Raw genomic sequence first — 22,081 nt, 5'->3', positions numbered from 1 at the left:
GTTTGGCTCTGGGCTAATGAAACACTTTCAATTCATGGACACCAACCTTGAGGATCATAATTTTCACAGGTTGTGCAACGTCACTTGCATATTTTATTCAACCGTTAAAAACGCAAAAACAAGTCTTAGCTCATACAAACGAGGCTATGGCAGCAGGCACACGGCGCCCGCCCCAGGGCTGACCCGAGGTTCTCCAGGGGAGGTCCCCAGAGAGGCAGACAGTAGCCCCCAGGACGGGTGCCCATTCTCTGGTCCCACCCCAGACCTGCCGGATGTGAACCCGGGCGGGGGGCCGGCCAGTGGTTTGCCAGGCCCTCCAGGTGACTCTGGCACGTTCACGTTCCAAGGGCCCTGGCCTACAGCTATGCCTCTCGTGTCCGCGTGAATGTGAATCACCTGGGATCTTGTTAAAAACACATTCTGATTGGTACGTCGGTGCTGGGCGTACAAGATTCCACTTTCTAAACAGCTCCTAGGTGAGACTGAGCCCCAAGGACAGCATGGGGATGAGTACGGAGCAAGGCCCAAGCAATTCTCTGTTGTTCTCCAGTCATTAAGTCCTGTCTGACTCTTTTGCGACTCTATGGGCCGCAGTCTGCCAGCTCCTTTGTCCATGGGATTTCCCAGATAAGAATACTGGAGTGGGTTGCCATTCCCTTCTCCAGGGGATCTTCCCAACCCAGGGATTGAATTGGGTCTTCTGCATTGCAGGCAGGTTCTTTACCACTGAGCCACCAGGGAAGCCCCAAGCACTTCTTACTGGCTTATAAGAGAATCATCAACCAACTGCTTGTTAGATGTGCAGGGTCAGGCCCTGTAAGTGCCTAAGAGAATTCTCCCGTCCTCACAATGACCCTAGAAACCAGCTATTACTATACTTCAAAGAAGACTTTTAATTACAGAAGAACACAAAAGATGAAAAATTATCCAAAAGTTTGCCTGAGATACAAACAGTTCACATTTTAATGTTTCTGATCTTTCATCTATGCTTACATATATTATGATAAAAACACAATGAACCATACTCAGTATTCTTTTATTCTGGTGGCTGTCTTTTAAACTTGATATGCGGTTTGTCCCCTGTGACATTAAACATTCACACATAGCACAAACTTTAATGGCTGCAAACAATCTGTGTAACATTCAGATACACATATATGGAAACATCAGGTGAGTAACTAGAATACTGGATTTAGGCTGCTTTCTCTCATTCTTATCTATCAGTAAAGACAAAGCCATCCAGCAGCTTGTGTGTGGTCACATCTTTGCGCCTACTAGAATGTCCCACTCCTCCTGCCTGGCCACCAGACGGTCACAGGTGTGCACTGCCTTCCATAATACCTCAGGCACAGGGTGGACCCTAATTCTTTTCATCCTTGTGCAACCCACTGACAGGGAGCATTACTGGTCCTGTTTTACAGGGGAGGAATCCGAGGCACAGAAAGCCTGGCCTGCCCAGGCTGCACCGTGGAGAGAGAGGAAACACAGACTTAACACAAACTGAGCGGGTGATCGCTCCACGTCAGCAAAGGCTTCGCCCCAGCACCACAGGTAACGGCCACTTCTGTGAGGGAAGACAGTCTCGGCACAGAGGGAGACGGGGCTGTCCAACTATGGCCACAACAGTTTCGCCTTGAGCGTGACTAGAAAGTAAATGGATTTCACCGTCTGTAAAACGGGAGTAATAACTGAGCCTGTGTTATCTCAGGGCAAGTGCTCAGTGCAGTGTAACCCCTGGAATGTGGTTAAGAAGGCATCACTCTGGTAACCTAGGACCCTGCTCCCTGCTGCCTCCAAAACGGACAAACACGCGACACAGTCCAGACGTTTATACACATATATACACGAGCTGACCTCGCCCTTGTTCCACTGCAACACCCAGCAGCAGCATTTTTTACGTATAATTGCTAGTGGTGTTAAGACAAACTTCAATTCACCGAGTGCCGACTCTGTGGCGAGCACTGTGTCAGGCACGGAGGACAGAAGGGGGCTCGGGTGCAGTCTACCCCTTTCAGGAGTCACCTGCATTCAGAGGCACTAGAGACGCTGCACGTGAGCACGCGGGCACTCACTCGCTGGCTGGGCTGAGACAGCATCTGGGGAAGATGATTCTAGAACTGAGTTTTGAAAGACAAAGACATTGGCCAGATGCGAATTCTCTAAGACCCTCAGGGGCTGCAAGGCGCCCAGGATTCCCAGGGCCAGAGGAGGCAACAGACTGAGTGGCAACAAAACTGCCTCTGGGCTGATGACAAATACGCCTGAAAACCTCACCACCACCAAAATCCACAAAATTCATGTCTGAGTCTCTGCAATCAGCACTCAGTCTCTACTGAATCAGACAAAGAAGGAAAACAAAGAGAAAGCCGATACTTGCAAAACGAAAGGCTCCATGAACAACTGCACACGTGGACAATTAAATTCACCAGTCCATTCCACTCAGTTAAAAAAAAGAAAATCTAATTTGAGAAGTTCTGTAGGGAATTTATGAATACAACAGCAATGGCACTGCAGCTTTTGAAAGGTAAGACAACTAGATAAACCCCTACCACCGAAAAAACTTGCTGTGGGAAATATCTCAGGGAAATTCACTGGAATGCAGGAGATGGCATCTTACAGAGGAATATTTACAAGGGAATTCTGCACACAAATGAAGAAGCAAATCCAGTGTTCTGTAACTAAAAAACGGAAAAATACTGACACGTGGAAAACCACAAAGGTAAAATGACGTCTACACGTTAAGCCCGTGTGTGTAACGTGACGTGTTAACACTGTGAAACAGAATGGATCCCCGTACGCACTACAGGGGCACGTGAGCTACTTTGTTATCGCGAAGAGGTTAAGGGAAACTGCACGCATTCTGCAGTTAGGACACACAGACACTTACTTCTCTGCTTGAGTGAGACCCACTCAGCATGGTGATGATCAGCTGATGGGACCCGTTAGGTATGAAATGCTCTACCCTACACATCCCTGATTTTTGAAAAACATAATAAATTATTCTTGATAATAATTTATGGGTATAAATCAAAACACGAGGTCCATGTTGTGAATTTTCCTCCATAATAAAAAGGTTATAAAAGGTTGGCACTAATCTGTTGTAACCATAAGGTGAAACAGGAGAGGACAAAGGACACTGTGGTTTTCTTGGGCCATACTTACCACCTCAGCTGGGTTCTGCCTCTCGACCAGTTTGCCGTCCTTCGTAGAATCGTCTTCTGAACAAAAACTACCTTCGGGTTTCTGATTTAAAAGGGAAGATGTCTTTTTATTTTTCAGCAGGTGCTTCAGAAGCTCATTGCCCGAGTCCCCTTTGGTAGCAGGAGCCCCGGTGGCTCGGGGAGGGCTGTGCGCAGGGCAGGTGGTGGCGGCTGTGGCCTGCTCCTCAGCCTGGTCCTCGGGGAGCTGCTCGGCTTTGGGTGCTCCTAGGCCCGGGCCCTGCTCCGGCTCGGGGGTCTCCAGTTTTGCCTCTTGGGCAGCGGCAGGGGTCTCCACGGAGAGCTTCTCTGCCTCTGACTCCGCATAGGTCTGCTGATCTGGGGTTCCCTGTGTGAAGTCCCTGCCAGGTGGCTGGACCTCTGGCTCGGCGCACAGCAGACCTGTTTCCCCGCTGGGCAGGGACGGGCCCGTGGGCTCTGGCGCCTCAGGTCCTGCCAGCTGTGGGGGCTCACTGGGCACGGGCACGGCGGGCATAGAGGTAGTTTCTGGGACGTTTGGGGTCAGCGGGGCAGTGATGTCCGAGTGGGGGGTGGACGGCGCCTTGGCCGACTCCACATCCTCGTCCTTCTTCTTCTTCCGGGTCCTCTTCTTTTTCCCTTTCTCTTCCGGGATTATGTCAGAATACAGCTGGATGAGCGACTGTGCCGAGCCGGGGTAGCTCTGCCCCTGGGTGACGGCCGGGTCCTGGCCGCCAGGGAGACCGCTGCTGGCCGTGGGGAGAGCAGGTGCGAACGGCGGCCTCGCGGGGGACGGCTGGAAGCCAGGCCCAGGAAGACCACCATGGACCTGCTTCACGGGGTGGAAACTTGGGCTTCCTCCTGCAATAGAGGGCGATTCGGGAACAAAGGAGGGTGGTCCTGTCTGCCTCCGTTCGTTGGTCTGCAGGAAACCTGGGGTTGGGGGTGAGCTGAGAGACGCCTGCTGCATACTCTGGGGCTGCACCGCCTGCCCCATCTGGTGCTGCGGAGACGGTGGGAGGGGCCGCGGGGGCGGCACGAAGTCGCGGGGAAGGTCTGCGCCGTAGAACGGGAGCTGGGGCGCGGGTGGCCGGCTGCTCAGCTCGGAGCCCATCAGGCCGCGCTGCTCCAGCTCCAGCCGCTGCTGCAAAGCTCTCTGTCTGTCGACTTCCTGCATGAGTTGGATCCGCTGTCTCTCCTGCTGTTCCCGGAGACGTTCCTTACGTTCTCGTTCTTGAAAACTTTCACTAAATGGGTTATTGTCATCGAATTCCACCCGAGGTGGCGGTCCACTCTGGGGATTTGCATTTGACACGGCCCCTGGGGCTGGTGTGCAAGTTTTTATTGGTAACTGTGCAACTGGAGGCTGAATCCTAGGAGGGTTGAGAGGGAGGTGAGGAGGAGCACTGGGAGGTTGCCACCCAGGTAAGCTGGGCATTCTGGCTGGGCTGCTGTGGCCAGGCATGACTGCAGGGTGCTGCAGCTGCGGGGGCACCATTGGGAAGCTGGGCTGGCTCATGGCAGGCGGGGGGGCACCCGGAACCAGGGGCGGCTGGGGCTGGACACCAGGCAGAACGGCGGGCGGGGGGGCCATTGCACATTGCTGCTGCTGCTGCTGCTGCTGCTGCTTAATCCGGTAATCTTCAATCAACTCGGCATGCTCTTTCTGTTGTTTACGAATCTGGAATCAGAGAAGTCAGTCCTTCTCATTATATATGTACTTACTACAGGCTTCACACAACACTGGCTGATGGTAAGGGTGTAGGTGACACAGAAGGCACTTAGACCTTGTAGAGGCAAAATTATTTCGCTTATTAGGCAACGGCAAACATCACCCCCTCCAAAAACTCTTACACTAAAAACTGCCAATCTTTTCGATAATAAGATGTTTCTAAATATGAAATACCAAAAACAAATTTGAAAAACATTTTTTGATAATAATGTTAAGAAAATCTTACTCTGAAAGTCATAAGCTTTTTAAAGTATTTAAAAAAAGACAATAAGGGATTCCCCAGAAGTCCAGCGGTTAGGACTCCACACGCTTCACTGCTGTGGCCCGAGTTCAAACCGTCACTGGGGAACTGAAGTCCCACAAACTATGTGCCGTGGACAAAAAAAAAACACAAAAAAAAGGTTATACAGGAATCAGCTAATCGTGATGCCTTAGAGGTTAGACTAACTATGAGATTTAACTCAAAATTTAACCATTTAAATGTTAAGATTTCATTTAAGTATACAAAATTGTACAGCATGTTAAAAAAAAAAAAGATGAATTAGTAGCACACGTACCACACCCTCCCATCCATGTTAAAAAGACTAGATTGTTAAAACTCCTTGAAAGTAAATGGGTATCATTTCTGAAATATGGAGACGCTCTGGGGTGGTATTTTGAACACTTCCTACTAGGCTCCTAACACCATGGCTGACTTGTGTCAGAGAGCTAGCTCATCCCAGACCTGTGGTGGCCCCGGGGGGCAGACGCTCGGGACCCCCTTGGTAAAGATGTAAGCCAGGTCCTGAGAACACACCGCCTCACGCAGGGAGCTAGGAGACAGGGCCGGGAGACAGGGCCGCGAGACGTGCGTGTTCTGCACAATGGCTGCATTTCCGCATACTGGACTCCTGCACTGACCCAAATGCTGACAGCTTTTCAACTTATTATCAACAGGTTCCCAGGCCGACCAGCATATTCTCTGCACACATCGTTTGGGCCTGTTTCCCAGTGGCTGGAACTCCTACCTGTTCTCCTCTCTCTGACTGGCTTCCTACTAGAACTGAGAAAGTCACCACTGGACTTTGGTGAAGGAGAATGAACACACAACAAGCACCCAGAACACGATCTGCATACAGAAGGTGCTGAGCCAGGCCTCTCCTAGGACATTTTACAAGTCTCTTAAGAACACGTCGTTAAAGAGATGACACTGGATTGCCACCAAAAGATGATGTGTCCCATTTTCCAAGTATAGCATTAATTTCTAAATAGGATTTGATCCACGTATATGCAAAAAACTAGGCCCTCATTATAAAAAATTTATAGAAATACACCAGAAGGCAGTAACAAAGCTAAAAATAATTTATAAAAGAATCCTTAAAAGCATATTTACTTGCAGTAAAAAATGGCCCCAGAAACTAAACTGAAAGAGAAATGAAACCCCACTCTGGAAGAGTCCTAGTTTTAAACAAGGACTGTAATCGCCAGAGAGGGGGCAGAGGAGATGGCGAGATGGCATCACTGACTCAACGGACGTGAATTTGAGCAAACTCTGGGAGACAGTCAGGGACAGGAGAGCCTGGCATGCTACAGAACATAGCGTTTCAATGAGTTAGTGACAGATCAACAACATAGCTTGCAGATAAAATGCCTCATCAGCTATCGCATCTATCTCCACAATGACTCAGCAGATTCTTTACCTGTTGTTGTTCAGTTGCTAAGTGATGTCCGACTCTTTGGGACCCTATGAACTGTAGCACAGCAGGCTTCCCTGTCCTTCGCTCTCTCCTGGAGCCTGCTCAAACTCATGTTGGTTGAGTCAATGATGCCATCCAACCATCCTGTCAGCCCCTTTCCTCCTGCCCTCCATCTTTCCTGTGTAAAGTGGTGATGATACCCCCTTGTTCAGAAGGTTAGGTAAGACAGGGCATGTGACTAAGTTCCCTATGCAGAAAGCTCTTCTGTGATGTCTACCAAGTCAATCAAACTGCTCTTTTCTACTATTAACTTGGAGAATAAAATTTATGTTGACAATCAAAAACAAGATGGACCTTTCTTATGTGTAATTCTATGCATTTCAAAACAGGTGGAGACCAGTGTGGCTGTCACCACAGCCAAGAGACAGGCCACTGCCCCTCTGTGGTCAAATCCTCCTCCCCCAGCTCTAGGCCCTGGCAAGCTCTAAACTACTGTCCAACTATGTAAGTCTGTCATTTCAACAATTTTCCATAAATGGAATCAATATATAACTTATTGGGATTAGCTTCTCTTACTCAGCACAATGCTCTTGCTGTATCTACCCCAGCTGTGGTGTATTTCAGCAGTTCCATTCTTTTTGATTGCTGAATAAGTATTTCATCATTCAAATGTACCACGCTTTGTCCAAACATTCACCATCAAAGGATGGTGGGGGGGGGAGCGGCGGCGGGCAGTGTGGGGGTGTCCCAGTTTTTGGTGACTGTGTTAGAGATACTATCCGTATGTGTACGCACAGGTTTTGGGTGAACCTAAGTTTTTAATTCAAGTAAATACCAAGAGGTCCCTTAATGCATTTTAAACACTATTACTCTTTTATTTTAAATAAAAAGCTCAAGTTTTATCTCTGTAAGTGTAACTGCTATTTCAGTATGAACATTTTGAGAACCATCAGGTCTATAATGGAAGGTAACAACCACCTGGTCTTGTATTTCAGGAATGAGTTCTTTACAGTCAATGTATATTAAGATCAAAATACTGAGAGGGAACACTAATAAAAACATAGTATAAAAAAACCACCACCAGAATGATTCAAATGCTCCATCTGAAATTCCACTGGAGACTAGGGAACCAAAGACAGGGCAAGGCAAAGGTCAACTCCAAGTACTGACAGAAAACCGAGGCTCTCCCCAAGTGCTATCTCCAGGAAAGCTGAAGAGTGCAAGGTGACCCCTCAGTGCAGGGAGAGCACCTCAATTCCTCCCGCTCTATCAGCTCCAGCAGGGTTTCCTACGTCAGGGCCGGGACGCGGCAGCTTGTCAGAAGCGCCTGCGGCAGTGCGTGCTGTGTGACCATGACTCTGGGGCAAGGACTGGGGCAGTCACGCCCCCACGAAGAGGTCTGAGAGCTGTCATTTCTGACAGCGCACTTCTGCGTGCCACTCACCACCAACCAAATCCATTCATGATTAATCGCGAGCAGGCTCTGTGTTACCTGCTCCAGCTGCTTCTGGACCATGCTCTGCTGCTCGGTGACGTGCTTGAGCTGCTCGGCGTCCTCCTCTGGGAACTCTCGCCCAGCCTTCTTAGCGGTACGCTGCTTAGCTGAAAGGGCCTTCTTGGATTTCCTGTGCGCGCCAATTTGTTCTTCCAGATATTTCTGCTGCATCTGAAGCAGCTGTTGGGTCTCCTGAAGCCATTCTTCGTACTGTTTACGTTGTGAATCATCTGAGGAAAAGATTAAAATTCACCTGTGTTAATTTTCTAAAGAGTCCAACACAAGATACACAAATCCATTTTGTAAGGAAACAGTTTCACCATGACCTTGTCATAGGTATTGTGAAAACATAATACTAAATATTAGACCATAATGCAATGATAGAGTAGAAGATTTTAGAAAAATATTTAAGAAAACTAAAGAATGCATATTCTTAGGACACAGGCTAACCTCATACCTATAAATACTATAAACCCAATCTCTGAGAAGCAGAAGACTTATCTGATAGGATACTTTTTATCTACTAAATTATCAAATTCTCTAACCCGAAAGCCACTATTAACTAAAATAAAACTACATTTGTATTTGATTAACTCAACATTACAGATTTTGAAGACACGAAGTAAGATGCAGCCTACCAAGGTGCAGAGCATGGATCAGGTATCATTTCCCATGCTAACTGTCCAAAGTTTATAAGGTTTCCCCTATTTCTAAATAGTGAAAACATGTCCTGAACTAACAGGGAAAGAACCTAGAATGTTTTAGAAAGGACCAATATGAAGTCTGTTTTATAAAGGAAATCTGTAAGTTAAAAAAACTGATGATTTTTAAGAATTTTGTCATTTATATTCCTATAAATAAGCCATTAACCAAGTAAAATCTTTTCTACTTGTATGACTGTCATTAATATCTCCCCAAACAGTTGTATCTCTTCCTCTTGTAGCAATATTCCTACTTTATTCTTTGAGGGCACTTTACTTCACTGATGCCAAGTTAAGGAAAAAAAAAGTCATCTTATGTTGTGAAATTCAGAATATACCATTTTGACTCACTTTAAGACAAAGAAATGAATAAATACAATTCCAAGAAGGACATTAGCTGAAAAATTACATCAATGATAACAGAATATCGTCATACAATAAGAATCCACCCAAAGTCAATGGGCACAATAAAGCCAGAAAAAGCCAGTTGGTTATAGTAGTTCACTTGTTTTTAAGGCAAATATGTATTCAAATTATAATCATTAATGAAAGGGGAATTTCAAAAGGTTGGACTTTGGGTTTGTTCTTAAACCCAGAAGTTCCATCTGTGTATGAACTTGAATCTCATCTACTAAATTTGCAGGGCATTGTTCTAGAACAGGCTTTTTCACAAGATTTCAGAAGTTCTGCTTCTGGTAGAATGAGACCTACCGCAAGGAAAGCCTTTCTGGTTTCTGGAACCAGGAGAGCAGAGGTGAGCAAAATGAAAAATAACGGTGAAAAAAAAGTTAGCTAGACAGTCTGGAGAGTTCAGAAAGGTTCAGTTTGGGGAGAACTTTAAACGCTATCCTGAAGCACCGTGGGACCCCTGAAGGTAACTAGGAGGTTGTGGTAGCATCCTGCATCCCTGACTTCTTCACACCATGCTGCTAAGCCCGGCTCCTCTTTAAGCACACGCCCTTTGCTGTTCCCATTTAGTGTCCTTGTCACTGACAGACAGTCATTAGAAAAGAAGTGGTTTTACGCCACAGATTGTGAAGTGCCCAGTCTATATACAAAAAGAGCAGCAGCACCGAAGAGAACGGGGAGATGATTTTTCTGTATTAAAATACTCATCTCTAACCATAAGTATTCATGCACAGAAAAAGGAAAAGCAATGAAATACATGCCTTGAGGAAGAGGACCCTAATAGGGCAGCAGTGATGTTTAATAAAAGATTGAGGGCACTCTGACTTCAAATAACACACCTACACTAACTCCAAGATTTTAGAAGAACACAAATATAGTGCAAACCAGCAATCCCCAGAGAACACGTAACTGATTAGATTTATACTTACTGACAAAGCCTGGACCAAAATTTGGAGGATTAGGCCTAGAAATCTGATGTGTTATACTGCCATCCTAAAATAAGTAAAATTTACAAATAGGTTTATTCCACATTTCAGTTAAAGGGGGACAAAAACTTAAAAAAAGGAAAAAGAAGTGGAAGGGAAAAAACTTTAATTTCTTATGACATCTTTGAAGCTTTTGTTTCGATTAAAAGTAGAATGAATTTTGTGGTGACAACCTACTTTTTGAAAATTTTAAACTACCTCTGAACTGTTCTATTTGCTGGGTCTCAGTTGAAAAACAATTATTTTTGAACTAAGAGGTTATTCATCAAAAATATGATAGTAGGGCAAATCAAATAGTACTTAGCTGAAGATTCACATAAAACCCTACTTTGTGATCAAATCTACCTGGTTTCTTCAGCAACTAAGACATAGAAACATGGGTTCCAGATTTACTAAATTCCACTTCACAAAGTTATTTATAAACAAGAACAGGTATCTCTAACAGGCACAAGTAATAAAACAAATATACACTAATTTAAATATTACTCTTATTTTCTAATTGAATGTCTTATTTTTTCCAGGGAGAATGAATAAATAGTTATCATCTTACAATTCCCTGGTAACAATCTGATAAATAAAATTAACTTTGAAAAAGCATTTACTGAGTTCTCACAAATTCTGTTAGACATGAGCTGTAGACAAAGTAAAGACGACAAATAATATCAGCACCCAGAATGCACTAAATGTAAACCATAAAATTCTGCAAAGCAGGTGGTGTAACATCGACAGATCAGAAAATGGAGACTAAAAAGTTTGCCCCAAAATCCCAATAAACTCATAGTGGAAATCGGATTAAACTCAGCTATGAAGCCTATGTTTTTTCAACAATGTCAGATGGCTCTTTTTTATTGAAAATATAATTATCAGCATAATAAATCTAAAGCAGGGCAAAAACAAAGTGCCCAAAAGACATGTAGAAAGTAGGTGGCTTTCTCTTCTTTTTTTTCCTAGGCAGAACTTGGTGAAAAGAAAAACTGAAAACACAATATAACGTGTAGTTCTAACTTGCCTGGACATCACTTGACACTAAATATTTACACTTAAAGCTGATTACTGTGAATGTTAAGTACTTCAAAATTAAATTATTCCAAGGAATAAATTGCACCACGTGATTGTATCTAAATAAAATGACTATAATCATTATTTTCTGGAATTTGTAGCAGTTTTACATTTAAATGTAATGAGTGAATTCTAAAATGCTGGACGTGAAAACGTCTCCGTGGAGTTAAAGGTAAATGAAACCAAACCCTAAGACCCTAAGTACCTGGCTTCCCTCCAAGTGACCTTCTACCCTTAAACAAACAGATCCTTTTCAGAAACTGCCAATGTTTTAACCTTAACTTGTCTCGCCCCTAAAAAAACAGTGAAGTATCTTATTTCTGCCGAGCCGGTAGCACACTGTGGCAGCGTTCTAGGACTCCCACTGTTTCCTGGAAGTGGCCTCACTGTGAAGCCTAGTGAGACACACAGGGAAAGGCACTAGGGTTCGAGAGTGACTGGCGACGGGCGGCAATACCTGAGCAGCTGCCTGTGGCAGGAGGGTCTGGCCGTCCCCACTCTGCGCCCCGGCCACTGACTGGCCCACGAAGGGGAACCTGTAGAAAGAATAACTGAGCATCAAAGAAATATTTGCAACTAACATCATCTTTACGTCCTGAACCGTTTTCTTCCAAGGAAGGAGGACTAATGGCAACGTGTCTCTTGTCAAAAGCACTGACTTGGGCCCTGTATTTTTGTGCCCCAACCTACTACACGACGGAGAAGGCGACGGCACCCACTCCAGTCCTCTTGCCTGGAAAGTCCCATGGACGGAGGAGCCTGGTGGGCTGCAGTCCACAGGGTCGCTAAGAGTCGGACACGACTGAGCGACTTCCCTTTCACTTTTCACTTTCAGGCACTGGAGAAGGAAACGGCAACCCACTCCAGTGTTCTTGCCTGGAGAGTCCCAGGGACGGGGGAGCCTGGTGGGCTGCCACCTGTGGGGTCGCACAGAGTCCGACATGACTGGAGCGACTTAGAAGCAGCAGCAGCTACTACACAACTGTGTGGCGTGCGAATCCTTCCTACTCATTTTACCTGTGATGAAAGGAAGACCCAGAGAGACCAACATCCCCACAGTGACTAGTGTGGCTGCAGCGCCTGAGGCTGCTCCAGACAGCCCGCTCGGTTACGTGCCTCAGTAGACATTAAAACTAGTTCAAATCTTTTCGAAAATAATGAAGGCATAGTTTTCTTAGAATTTACATAATCAAACTGTTTATTCTGATCTTTATTTAAAACAAAAGATGCATCTTAATTAAGAACCTTCATATATCCTTATGTCTAAAGGTTAGAGCAAATCAAAAACTGGTCATTGACTAAGAAAAAGTCTACATGGTTAAAAATATCTGGCAAAATGTTACTCTAGTTAAAAACTTCAGAAACATTACCGCTCTGAATGAAAACACTGCATCTAGAGTTACCAAATGCTTCAACGTATATCTTCCAAATTATTTATCGAACATTATAATTAATGTCTAAGTAGATAACTATGTCTAACATTATAATTAACGTCTACTCACAATTTGGAACATAAGCTTTTTAATTTTTTTACTCAGCTTTTTGATTCATCTGTTGCCCCCAGGCCCCACTATAGCCTGGTGTGGAATGGGCTCTCAATCCACAGAGCACTCACTGTCCATCACCCTCAACTTATGCCACCACATGAAGGAGGGATCATCATCTCTGCCTCCTCAAAGACCTCAGCAGAAGCACTAACAACTTGCCGGCTGACTAACACATCAGTGTGTCTAAGTAGAGACTTATGCTGAAGGAGCAGGGGTTCCAAATCTCAGGTCTGTATTTTAAAGTGCAGAATTAAATTTACAATTTCCTTCTATTTTGACTACAGGCAGCAAACTACAGTATTATCAGCAGTACTGTGATTTTTCAAAAACAGAACTTGTTATTTTCATGGCAAAAGTTGTTGCACAAACCCAATTGGTCATTTAGGTTCATCACATCATTCTTTTGAAGTTATGGTAGTTATTAGACCTATTGCCAAACTTATTCATGTATTAGAGAAGCACATATACTGTAACTTTTACATTTAAATAACTATTTCAAATATAAATGATCTCCTCTTTAATATTTTGGTTTGGCATTAAAATATTCTGAGGAGTTCAAAGGCTTTACTGGAATGTCAAAAAGTCCACGACATAAAAAAGTTAAGAATCCTCATGAAGGAGAAACAGTGTTCACAGACGCTGTGCATGCAAGTCATTACAGTCTCTTCTCTGATCTCAACAATGCTTCTCAACCATTTCTAAAGTATCCAACAAAGCACCTTTGAAGAACTGTGTTTAAATTCACGTAGACTCACATTCAATTCCACGATCACCCACACTCAACAAGCAATTAGGCTAAACTGAGGCTCTATGCCTACTCTATGGACAGAGGTTCTCAAACAGCAATATACAAAAGAACCACCCATGGTGCCCACTAAAACCACAAGCACCGTCTCCAGATACTCTGGTTCAGTGTGTCTGCAGTTGAGTAAAGGAATCTTAGAGGAATTTTTTAAAAAGCTACCACATAATTCTGATGATGGTCCATGATCAGAACTTAAGAAACCCTTAGGGGGTGTAAATAATTTCAGAAATTAAGAGAGTCGAATAACTCATAATCTTCTCTGATGTGTAATTTTCGCATTTTTTCCTATTAATAGTGAAAAGGCTTATGAAGTTTCAAAGTGCTAACTCTCATACGTCCTCTGATGGAACAAAAAACCTTCAGACTAACACACCATCTTCTATTCTCAGCACAGAGCAGTTTAATGTCTGTTTCCCTGCTCACCCTTGCCTACTCTGGATGAAGCATCTCTGTCCCAAGCAGTTTTTGGTCAGCGTTACCTACTCCAAAGTACCTAAACAAGCGTGCACTTAAATACGTTGAATTTCCTGCTTAGTCAAGTCAATCTTGCAAACCATTCTATGATGCTTTATTATGTTTACCCTGAAATGAATGAAAATTCAATCTTTACATTTGTACAGCATTTTGCTTTTGATTATATTCCGCTGACATCACAACCAATTGAAATAATTCCCATTCATCCCTAGAATACAAGCTTTGTGTCACTACATGCTCCTTCCAGCAGCTAGCAGTGACTGCGTGTGCTTCTGATGCACAGTGAGCACGAGAAGCGTCAGCACCTACCTGTTCATGACCATCGGCGGCATGCCCATGTTGTTTTGTGCCATCACTTTATTTATGCCCTTAAGGGCCACCATTTTGGCTTTCATTATAGGGTCTGTAATTGCATCAAAATCTAAAGAACAAACATATTTTAAAGTTACTTATTTCACAGTACTTGGTTCAAGTGACACTAAGAGGTAACGTAACTCACAAACATCACACAACTTAGACTCTTATTCCTTGTTATTTAACAATCACTGTTACAGGTCTCTATTCTAGGTAAAGAATTATGAGAACCTCATCCTGAATTTACTTCCATCTAAGTGATCAACACATTTAATACCTTAGTCCTGTAAGAATCTAAACAAGGTATTTGTCAAACACTGGCATAAGGGAAATGACAGCAGTAACCTCAAGTGATGAATTCCATTCATCTGAACTTTCACAAGGCTCAGCAGAATGTTCCACCATGATGAGAAGCTGCACTTATTACAAATACTAAGGAATTTTTGCTAAATTGGTTATTACTCAAGAGAAAAATGGATCAAGTTCTGATAATAAGGACAGGCTAAGGGAAAAGACCTCTTCGCATATAGAAATGGGCTAAAATGATGGAACTGGCAATGAATGTACGACAGAAGGTCAATTTTATTGTTTAGAAAAAGAAGCATTAAAAGAAAAAAAAAAAAAAGAAAGGATTCCTTGGAATGTGTCCCTGATTGCTAGTTCTTTGTCTTAGAGACACTCAAGCATTCTTAGTGCATTGCTTTTTTTTTTTTGGGGGGGGGGGGAGGCACGTTCCCCCAAATTAGTAAGCTACTGAAATAAGTTAGAGAGCTTTATATGACTAAAAAAACTGCCAAGCATTCATTGTACAAATGAGAAGTTTTCTCCTAGCATAATTTCTTTAAATTCACCTTTCAATGACTCTGAAAATACCTGGCAATAATGAGAATATATAGAAGGAATGAACCAAAAGAGATTTATTTCTATTAAGTCATCCCATAAAAAATAGAATTGAGAATGTCTGAAACTCCAAGAGTTTAATTTCTTGATTTACTGGGGAGGAATCTTAAAACTCTTAGTCAGTTTCATCTCAAAGCTGAAGAAGGAACAGAAATACAACCCTCAGTACTCTAGGCCACATGTAATTTTAATACAGAAAAAAGCTTGTAAGCATACCACATTCCACCCAAAGCCCACGGTAGTAATTTCTGAAACTCGGAGAAACTCCTACCGATATTAGGGAAGAACGGCTCAGACCGCTGACGGATCATGGCTTGCATCTGTCTCTGCTGCTGCTGTTCTTGTCTCTCTTGATCCAAAAGATCCTGCAGAAGTAGAGGCTGCTCCTCCAGAAGGAGGGGCCTCTCTCTGCTCTGCTGGGCTAGCGTCTGAGGAATCATTAGCTGCTGGGCCCCAGACATGCCACTGGTCCCAGGCTGACTTGTCGAGGGCACAGGCTGACCGGCAGGTTTGCCTGTCCCGAAACTGTGGTTTACTGGCGGCTGACCCTGAATGAAGCCTGGATTTACCTGCACACCCTGAGGGAAAGCATGGTTTAGTCGAGGGACTACTGCCACGTTAGAACTCATGGTATTATCCAAAACATGACCAGGCGGTGTCATCAGAGGGGGAGGCAAACTTGACACGTGGCCAGACGGGGAGGCCGGCAGAGTTGGTGCTGGAGATGCCAACGGCCTCACGTCTGCAGAATCAGGTTTTTCATTAGCAAGTAAACTTGAGAGAACTGGAGTTGGCCCAGGTGTGCCGCGCGGGGCGACGGCATCCTCAGCAGGCGGCTGAGTGGCCCCACGAGCCACACGCGGGCTGGGGCCGGTCGTTTCTCGCGTAGCCCTTTTCTCCAGCAGGTCTGCATCACAGGGCTGCGCAGGAGCCTTGTCCCCGTCGCTTCCGTCCAGAGGAGCAAAGGCCGGTGGGCAGGGAGGATCAACGCTATCTTTACCGTCCTCACTTTTCTCACTTTCACATGTGGCTTCCCCTTTAGAATTTGGAGACAGTACCTCCGTTTTGATCTCGCTGCTGACAGTGGATTTTTTCCAAGGAGAAGGCTTATCAGAAGGAGCCACACTTTCGTTGTCTTGCTCCTTTTTTTCAGGTTCAACAGATACACACTGATTATCTAACTTATCATCAATTGGGACATTGAGGTCCAGTTCCTCGTTGAACATGCTCTTCTTGTCTCCCAGGTCAAGTTCCGGGTCTGTATAGGCGATGATATCGAACTCCCCCGACCGTAGGAGGTCGTCCAGGTTGGGGTCGTTCGCTTCCAAATTCCCCAGAGTGTCCAACTCGTCCCCCTTGCCATCTTCTGTATCCAGGTTTAAATTTTCAAGATCTTCGTCATCTAAGTCTTTGACTTCAACCCCTTCGAGGTCTTTAACATCGAGTTCTTTGACAGATGGGTCATCAGAATCAAGTTTTTCTTCGAGACCATCAGAAGACTGGGTGGTCATCTGTAAATTTTCAGATGTCGTTTCAGCTGGCACAGAGGCTGACAAAGGGGCCTCTGAGAACTCAGCACCCAAGGGATGACTCAGAGACCTCATGACCATCGCAGACGAATGGACAGCACGGCTCTGCTCTTGCTGAGATGGCGGCACTTGTTCCAAATTTGGGTGCACAGGCAGCTGATGAGGGAGACCCTGGGAAGGTCGTCTCATGGGGTCTGGGTGTCTGGGGCCTGGGAAGTCCGGCCGGGGAATGAAGCTTCCGTGGCGGGGATGGGAGGGTGCCTCAATGACGTTGCCAGGAACAGCAGGGAAGGGCAGCCGGGGCCTCCCATCTGGGGCCCGGTGCCTCAGCTCAATGAAGGCCTGGCCCAGTATGTTATGCTGCTGAACCGGCAGGCTCTGTGCTGGGAAATGTGCAGGAAGTCCACCGGGATTACTCATTGGTGAGTTATTTAAAGGCCTGGGCATATCTACAGATAGAGACCTTCTGAGCTGTGGAGGAACTCCAGATCCTTGCATTTGCTGAGGAGGTACAAGGAAGCGTTCCTGACCTGACAAGGTGCCATGACCACCTCCTGGAAATCCAAACCTAAAAGAAGAAATATATAACACAGATAGTTAACATAAAGTACTGAATTCAGAGTCAGGTTTATAAAAAGGAAAAGTTTTAGATTAAATACAGATAGGGCTCCCCTGGTGGCTCAGATGGTAAAGAACCTGCCTGCAAAGTGGGAGACCCGGGTTTGATCCCTGGGTTGGAAGATCCTCTGGAGAAGGAAATGGCAACCCATTTCCTTCAGTACTTCTGCCAGGAAAATCCCATGGAGAGAGGAGCCTGGTGGGTTGCAGTCCACGAGGTCACAAAGAGTCAGACACGACTGAGTAAGCACACAAAATGTTGCCAAATGTAATAATGACTTAGTAAAAACAAAATTATCACCATTAGAAAGTATTATAAAGAATCTATATGAACATAAATTTTTGCCACATACTCTACAGTAAATACCATACCTGAGCTCTGATGACATCTGACAGAGATCATAAACGAAGACAAAGGAAAACAAACAAGCAGATGGAATCGGTTGTTTACAAATCAGCATATACTACTGGAGTTGCAAAGAAGGCTATGATGTGGAGGAAGCTGATTTAGGGGGACACTTGAGTAGGAGGTCTAATGAATTTTACCAGAGACTTACAGGTCTCTGCACTTAAGAAAACAAAGGTGATGACTGGACAGATTAACCTATTTGCTCAAAGAATGAGAATCAGGGGTAGTAAGACAAGAATGATAGGCATCATCTGTAAAGACTCAGTAAATGAATGAATTACAGAAAAACTTTTATTTGTATTGTACCTCATTCCTAGAAAGAAAGATAGGCAAGTTACAAACAAATATGGATTTTCCAGGCGGTGCTAGTGGCAAAGAACATGCCTGTCAATGCAGAAGCCTTAACAAGAGACACTGGTTCCAACCCTGAGTTGGGAAGATCCCCTGGAGGAGGGCATGGCAACCCACTCCAGTATTCTTACCTGGAGAATCCTCATGGACAGAGGAGCCTGGTGGGCTACAGTCCATGGGGTCATGGGGACTGAAGCGACTTAACACGTACAAATAAATATAAACAGAGTAACAGGCATAAAGTGAGGAGAAAGAAAAAAGAAAAATAAGGGGAAGACTTTAACATGAAGCATTAGACTAAAAAATATACCTGATAAGATGAAAAGCATATGTTAAAGAAATGCCTCCTTATTACAACTCAGGCCCACATTTGGCTCTGACCGTTCTACTAGTCATTTCAAAAGAGAAAACCACTAATTTTACAACCCTATTTCATCATGAGAAGCTCCTACAGGAAAACATCCTTTCGATTTGGAAATGTTCACAAATATTTACTGTTGCTGCTGCTAAGTCACTTCAGTCGTGTCCGACTCTGTGTGACCCCATAGATGGCAGCCCACCAGGCTCCCCCGTCTCTGGGATTCTCCAGGCAAGAACACTGGAGTGGGTTGCCATTTCCTTCTCCAATGCATGAAAGTGAAAAGTGAAAGTGAAGTTGCTCAGTCGTGTCCCACTCCCAGTGACCCCATGGACTGCAGCCTACCAGGCTCCTCTGTCCGTGGATTTTCCAGGCCAGAGTACTGGAGTGGGGTGCCATTGCAGTGTAAATTAAAATTAAAAATCTAAGAAGAAAATAATTCACATCACATATTTGACTGAATATGGCAGTAACATATTAGAGGTTTGATTAGTATGATAAACAATATCATTGTGGCTGTAACGTAATGCTAGCACAGTCAATATTTAATAACAAAGGGAATGTTTTTAGTCTGTAGAGTACTTAGAGATTTAGAAAAAAATCTATGACCTCTCATTAGTGGAAAATAACATTGATTTTATCTCAAAGGAATCAAGAAGTAAAACTGAGCAACGAGGTCGTAAGAGTCACATCAAAGAATATACGAATGTACGAAACACCAGATCACGCTGCTGTACACCTGAAGCTAACGCAGTGCTGCAAGTTAACCACACTTCAATTAAAAAAGGGTAAAAAGAAGTCGTTTCAGTTGGGCATCTCCTTCTGTTGGCAGTTTACTCTGGCGTGAAATGAAAAGCCTTACCTGAATCCATGCGGCCTCATCCCCATACCGCTGACATCAGGTGGATAGACTCCACGGGCCTCCTTCGGGAAAACGGTGTATCGAGGTCCCAGAGGAGGGACCATGGGAGACCTGATGCTCCCAGGGTAGGGGGGTGGGGGCCGGGCAAACACCTGGCCGACGCTCTCTGGCTGCCAGTGTGGCGGGGGCCCCGAGTGGGTCACTGCTCCTGGGTCCTGGGTCCCCTTCTCCTGCCGACCGGCCATCTTCTTCTGCTGCTGCTGCTGGAGGATGATCTCACGGAGCTTCTGTCGCTGGACGGAAGGAAACACAGGGTGACTGGGACTTCTACTGACCCGTGCCTTTTTCAGCCTCAATGATTCTAATACTCCACTATGGTACTGTTTGAATCTTAATATTTCAAAGTATGATAAAACACGAGTTACACAAATAGTCAATCGGTTGTAAAAAAAATAAACATGATTTGGGTCCTTTTCCTTGCCATATAACCACCACAGAACTGAAGCTTTCATAGTTAAGAATGCCACTACAAACTCATGAAGGCTGAAATTAGATAAAACAGTAAGTCCAATTCACTGGTGTTGATTCTACCAATTTCACTTTTCTTCTCTGCCAGTATGACAAATTATACTGAAAAGATCTGCTTTAACATCTATATATAAGTTACTCGATAAAACAGCTTTCTCAAATAATACATTTAAGACAACTAAGAAGATTCAAGCTGTTTACCTGTCTCAATTTCTCTGTATCAGCCTGGGACATGTTAACAGTGCTCTGCGTGTCGGTGACCCCTGAGGTGGGTACGGGTCCGGGAAGCTGGGAGACGCTGGAGAACTGCTGGCCTTGCGGAGTCATGGGCGCGTTGGAAGGTGCCCCAAAGCTCCCCTCAGACCCAGGCCGTGGCTGATCAGCAACATCACGGGCAACCTGACTTGTTCCAAAAGCGTCAGGCTGTGGTCTCGGAGTCATGGGAGGCTGATCGTAGGGGTCACGGGGAGCAGATGGGGACACGCGGCTAAAAGCATCGGAAAGACCAGGACCAGGTGGCCTGGGAGTCTGGGAACAAGCATCAGGTGGCCTCACCAGAGGGCCAGGTAAGGCTGCTCCTCGATTATGTGCTTGCAGGAAAGGATCCTGGTTTGGCATGAGGGCCGGTCTTGTCAAGGACCTAGTAAAACCCTCTGAAATCCTTGGCCGTGGTGCTGCTGGTGTTTGCGAGTAAGGAACAGACATTCCAGGTCTTGGGGTTCCAGGAGGATGAGCATATGGGTCAGAATGCCTCTGACTGGCTGCAGATGGAGCAAACAAGTCTGCTTGTGCAGACGGCCGTGCGGTTGGCGGCTGCTGACTATACGGATCCATCGTGGTGGGCCGGGGAGTTCCAGGAGGTTGAGAATAAGGGTCTGGGTTGGAGCGAGATGTTCCTGGGGGCTGGGAATAGGAATCTACAACAGGTCGTGGAGTTCCTGGAGGCTGGGAATATGGGTCCTGAGATGTTGGCCTTGATATGAGTCCAGGCTGGGAAAAAGCCCTCGAGGGATGGGAGAAAGACTCATTCATTGCCGGATGTGGGGTGAGGGGAGGCTGGCTATAGGGATCACTGGACTGGTTATGAGAAAAGCTGTCTACAGGTCGTGGTGTCAACGTGGGCCTTTCATAAGGGTCGATGGACAATCGCCTTGGTGCCTGGGACACTGGCCCGTAAGGGTCCTGGGAGGGAGGAGCGGGCTGCATCGGAGCTTTAAAAGGGCCGGGACCACCGTCCAGAGGAGCAGGTGTCAACAAGGGCCGAGCATACGGGTCAGGGATCCGCTGTCTCTGAAATGCATCTGCCCGAGGAGATGGTTTGGGGAAGTGGTCACTGGTGCCAGGGGTGAGAGGGCCTTGTGAGGTCTGCTCAGAAAGGGCAGGAGACCGGGGCAAGCTGAGGGGCTTGGGAAATGGCTCTGTCAGCACAGGCCGAGGGGTGTCTGGAGGCTTTATGTAGGGGTCACTGCTCGCCACAGTGGTGGCGCACGCCTCTCGGACCGGCGATGGCCGGTTGGCTGCGGCCTCGCCCATCTGAGGCGGCCTGGAGCCCGACGGCAGTGGCCCACAGCTCTCCGCCAGTGCAGCGTTTCTTCTGGGAAAGCTGTGGCCCCCGGGAGGTGGTCGTGGGGTACCCACCATTTTCGCGTAAGGGTCCATTGGAGACGGTGGTCGGGAGTTGCATGATCCAGGGGCAAACACCTGTGGGGACGGGGGCTGAGAAGGCTGAGCCTGAGACAGACTCTCCTGCACCGACAGGCGTGAGGGCGCGGGGGGAGGCGGGGGAGCCTGCGGCTTCACAAACACATCATCTGAGGGGGTGGCGGTGGGGGTGCTGGGCAGCGGCTTTGGAAACAGGTCCTTGTGGAATGACTGGGCAGGAGACAGACTTCCATTCCCGGCCTGCGGGGTCAGAGGGCTCTGGATCCCACTACTGGGCGTGTCTGAGCCGGACTGGCCCATCGCAGGCTGAGAGCCCAGCTGCTGCTGCTGCTGCTGCTGCTGCTGCTGCTGCTGCTCGCTCTTCACCTGCTCCAGCTTCTGCGTGGCTTCGATCTTAGCCTGCTGCTTGCTTTTCTGACGCATTTGCTGTTGAAACAAGAAAACAAGCCTA

The 22,081-nt window shown here is 45.9% G+C and overlaps 1 protein-coding gene across 50 annotated transcripts in view; it reads right to left on the bottom strand.

Moving 5' to 3' along the window:
- The window catches only part of KMT2C (lysine methyltransferase 2C), a 261,212-nt gene that overhangs the window by 20,513 nt on the left and 218,618 nt on the right, over positions 1 to 22,081 (bottom strand). For all 50 annotated transcript variants that reach the window (XR_015161892.1, XM_086394748.1, XM_086394777.1 and 47 more), the window contains 8 exons: positions 20,170 to 22,056; positions 19,441 to 19,733; positions 15,585 to 17,410; positions 14,369 to 14,480; positions 11,691 to 11,769; positions 10,118 to 10,181; positions 8,077 to 8,309; positions 3,163 to 4,857 (listed from right to left, as the gene is read on the bottom strand). Coding sequence is in view for 49 of the 50 variants with exons in the window: in XM_086394748.1 (XP_086250874.1) it covers positions 3,163 to 4,857; positions 8,077 to 8,309; positions 10,118 to 10,181; positions 11,691 to 11,769; positions 14,369 to 14,480; positions 15,585 to 17,410; positions 19,441 to 19,733; positions 20,170 to 22,056 (6,189 nt within the window). In the remaining variant the exon portion in view is untranslated. The remainder of the gene's footprint in view (positions 1 to 3,162; positions 4,858 to 8,076; positions 8,310 to 10,117; positions 10,182 to 11,690; positions 11,770 to 14,368; positions 14,481 to 15,584; positions 17,411 to 19,440; positions 19,734 to 20,169; positions 22,057 to 22,081) is intronic.

Source organism: Bos grunniens, chromosome 4 (genome assembly GCF_055505025.1).
Source record: "Bos grunniens cultivar Pamir isolate PY7600 chromosome 4, Bosgru_T2T1.0, whole genome shotgun sequence".
Classification (NCBI taxonomy): Eukaryota; Metazoa; Chordata; class Mammalia; order Artiodactyla; family Bovidae; genus Bos; species Bos grunniens.
The sequence above is the reverse complement of the archived record's forward strand: the minus strand, read 5'-3'. Positions and strand labels throughout refer to the sequence as shown.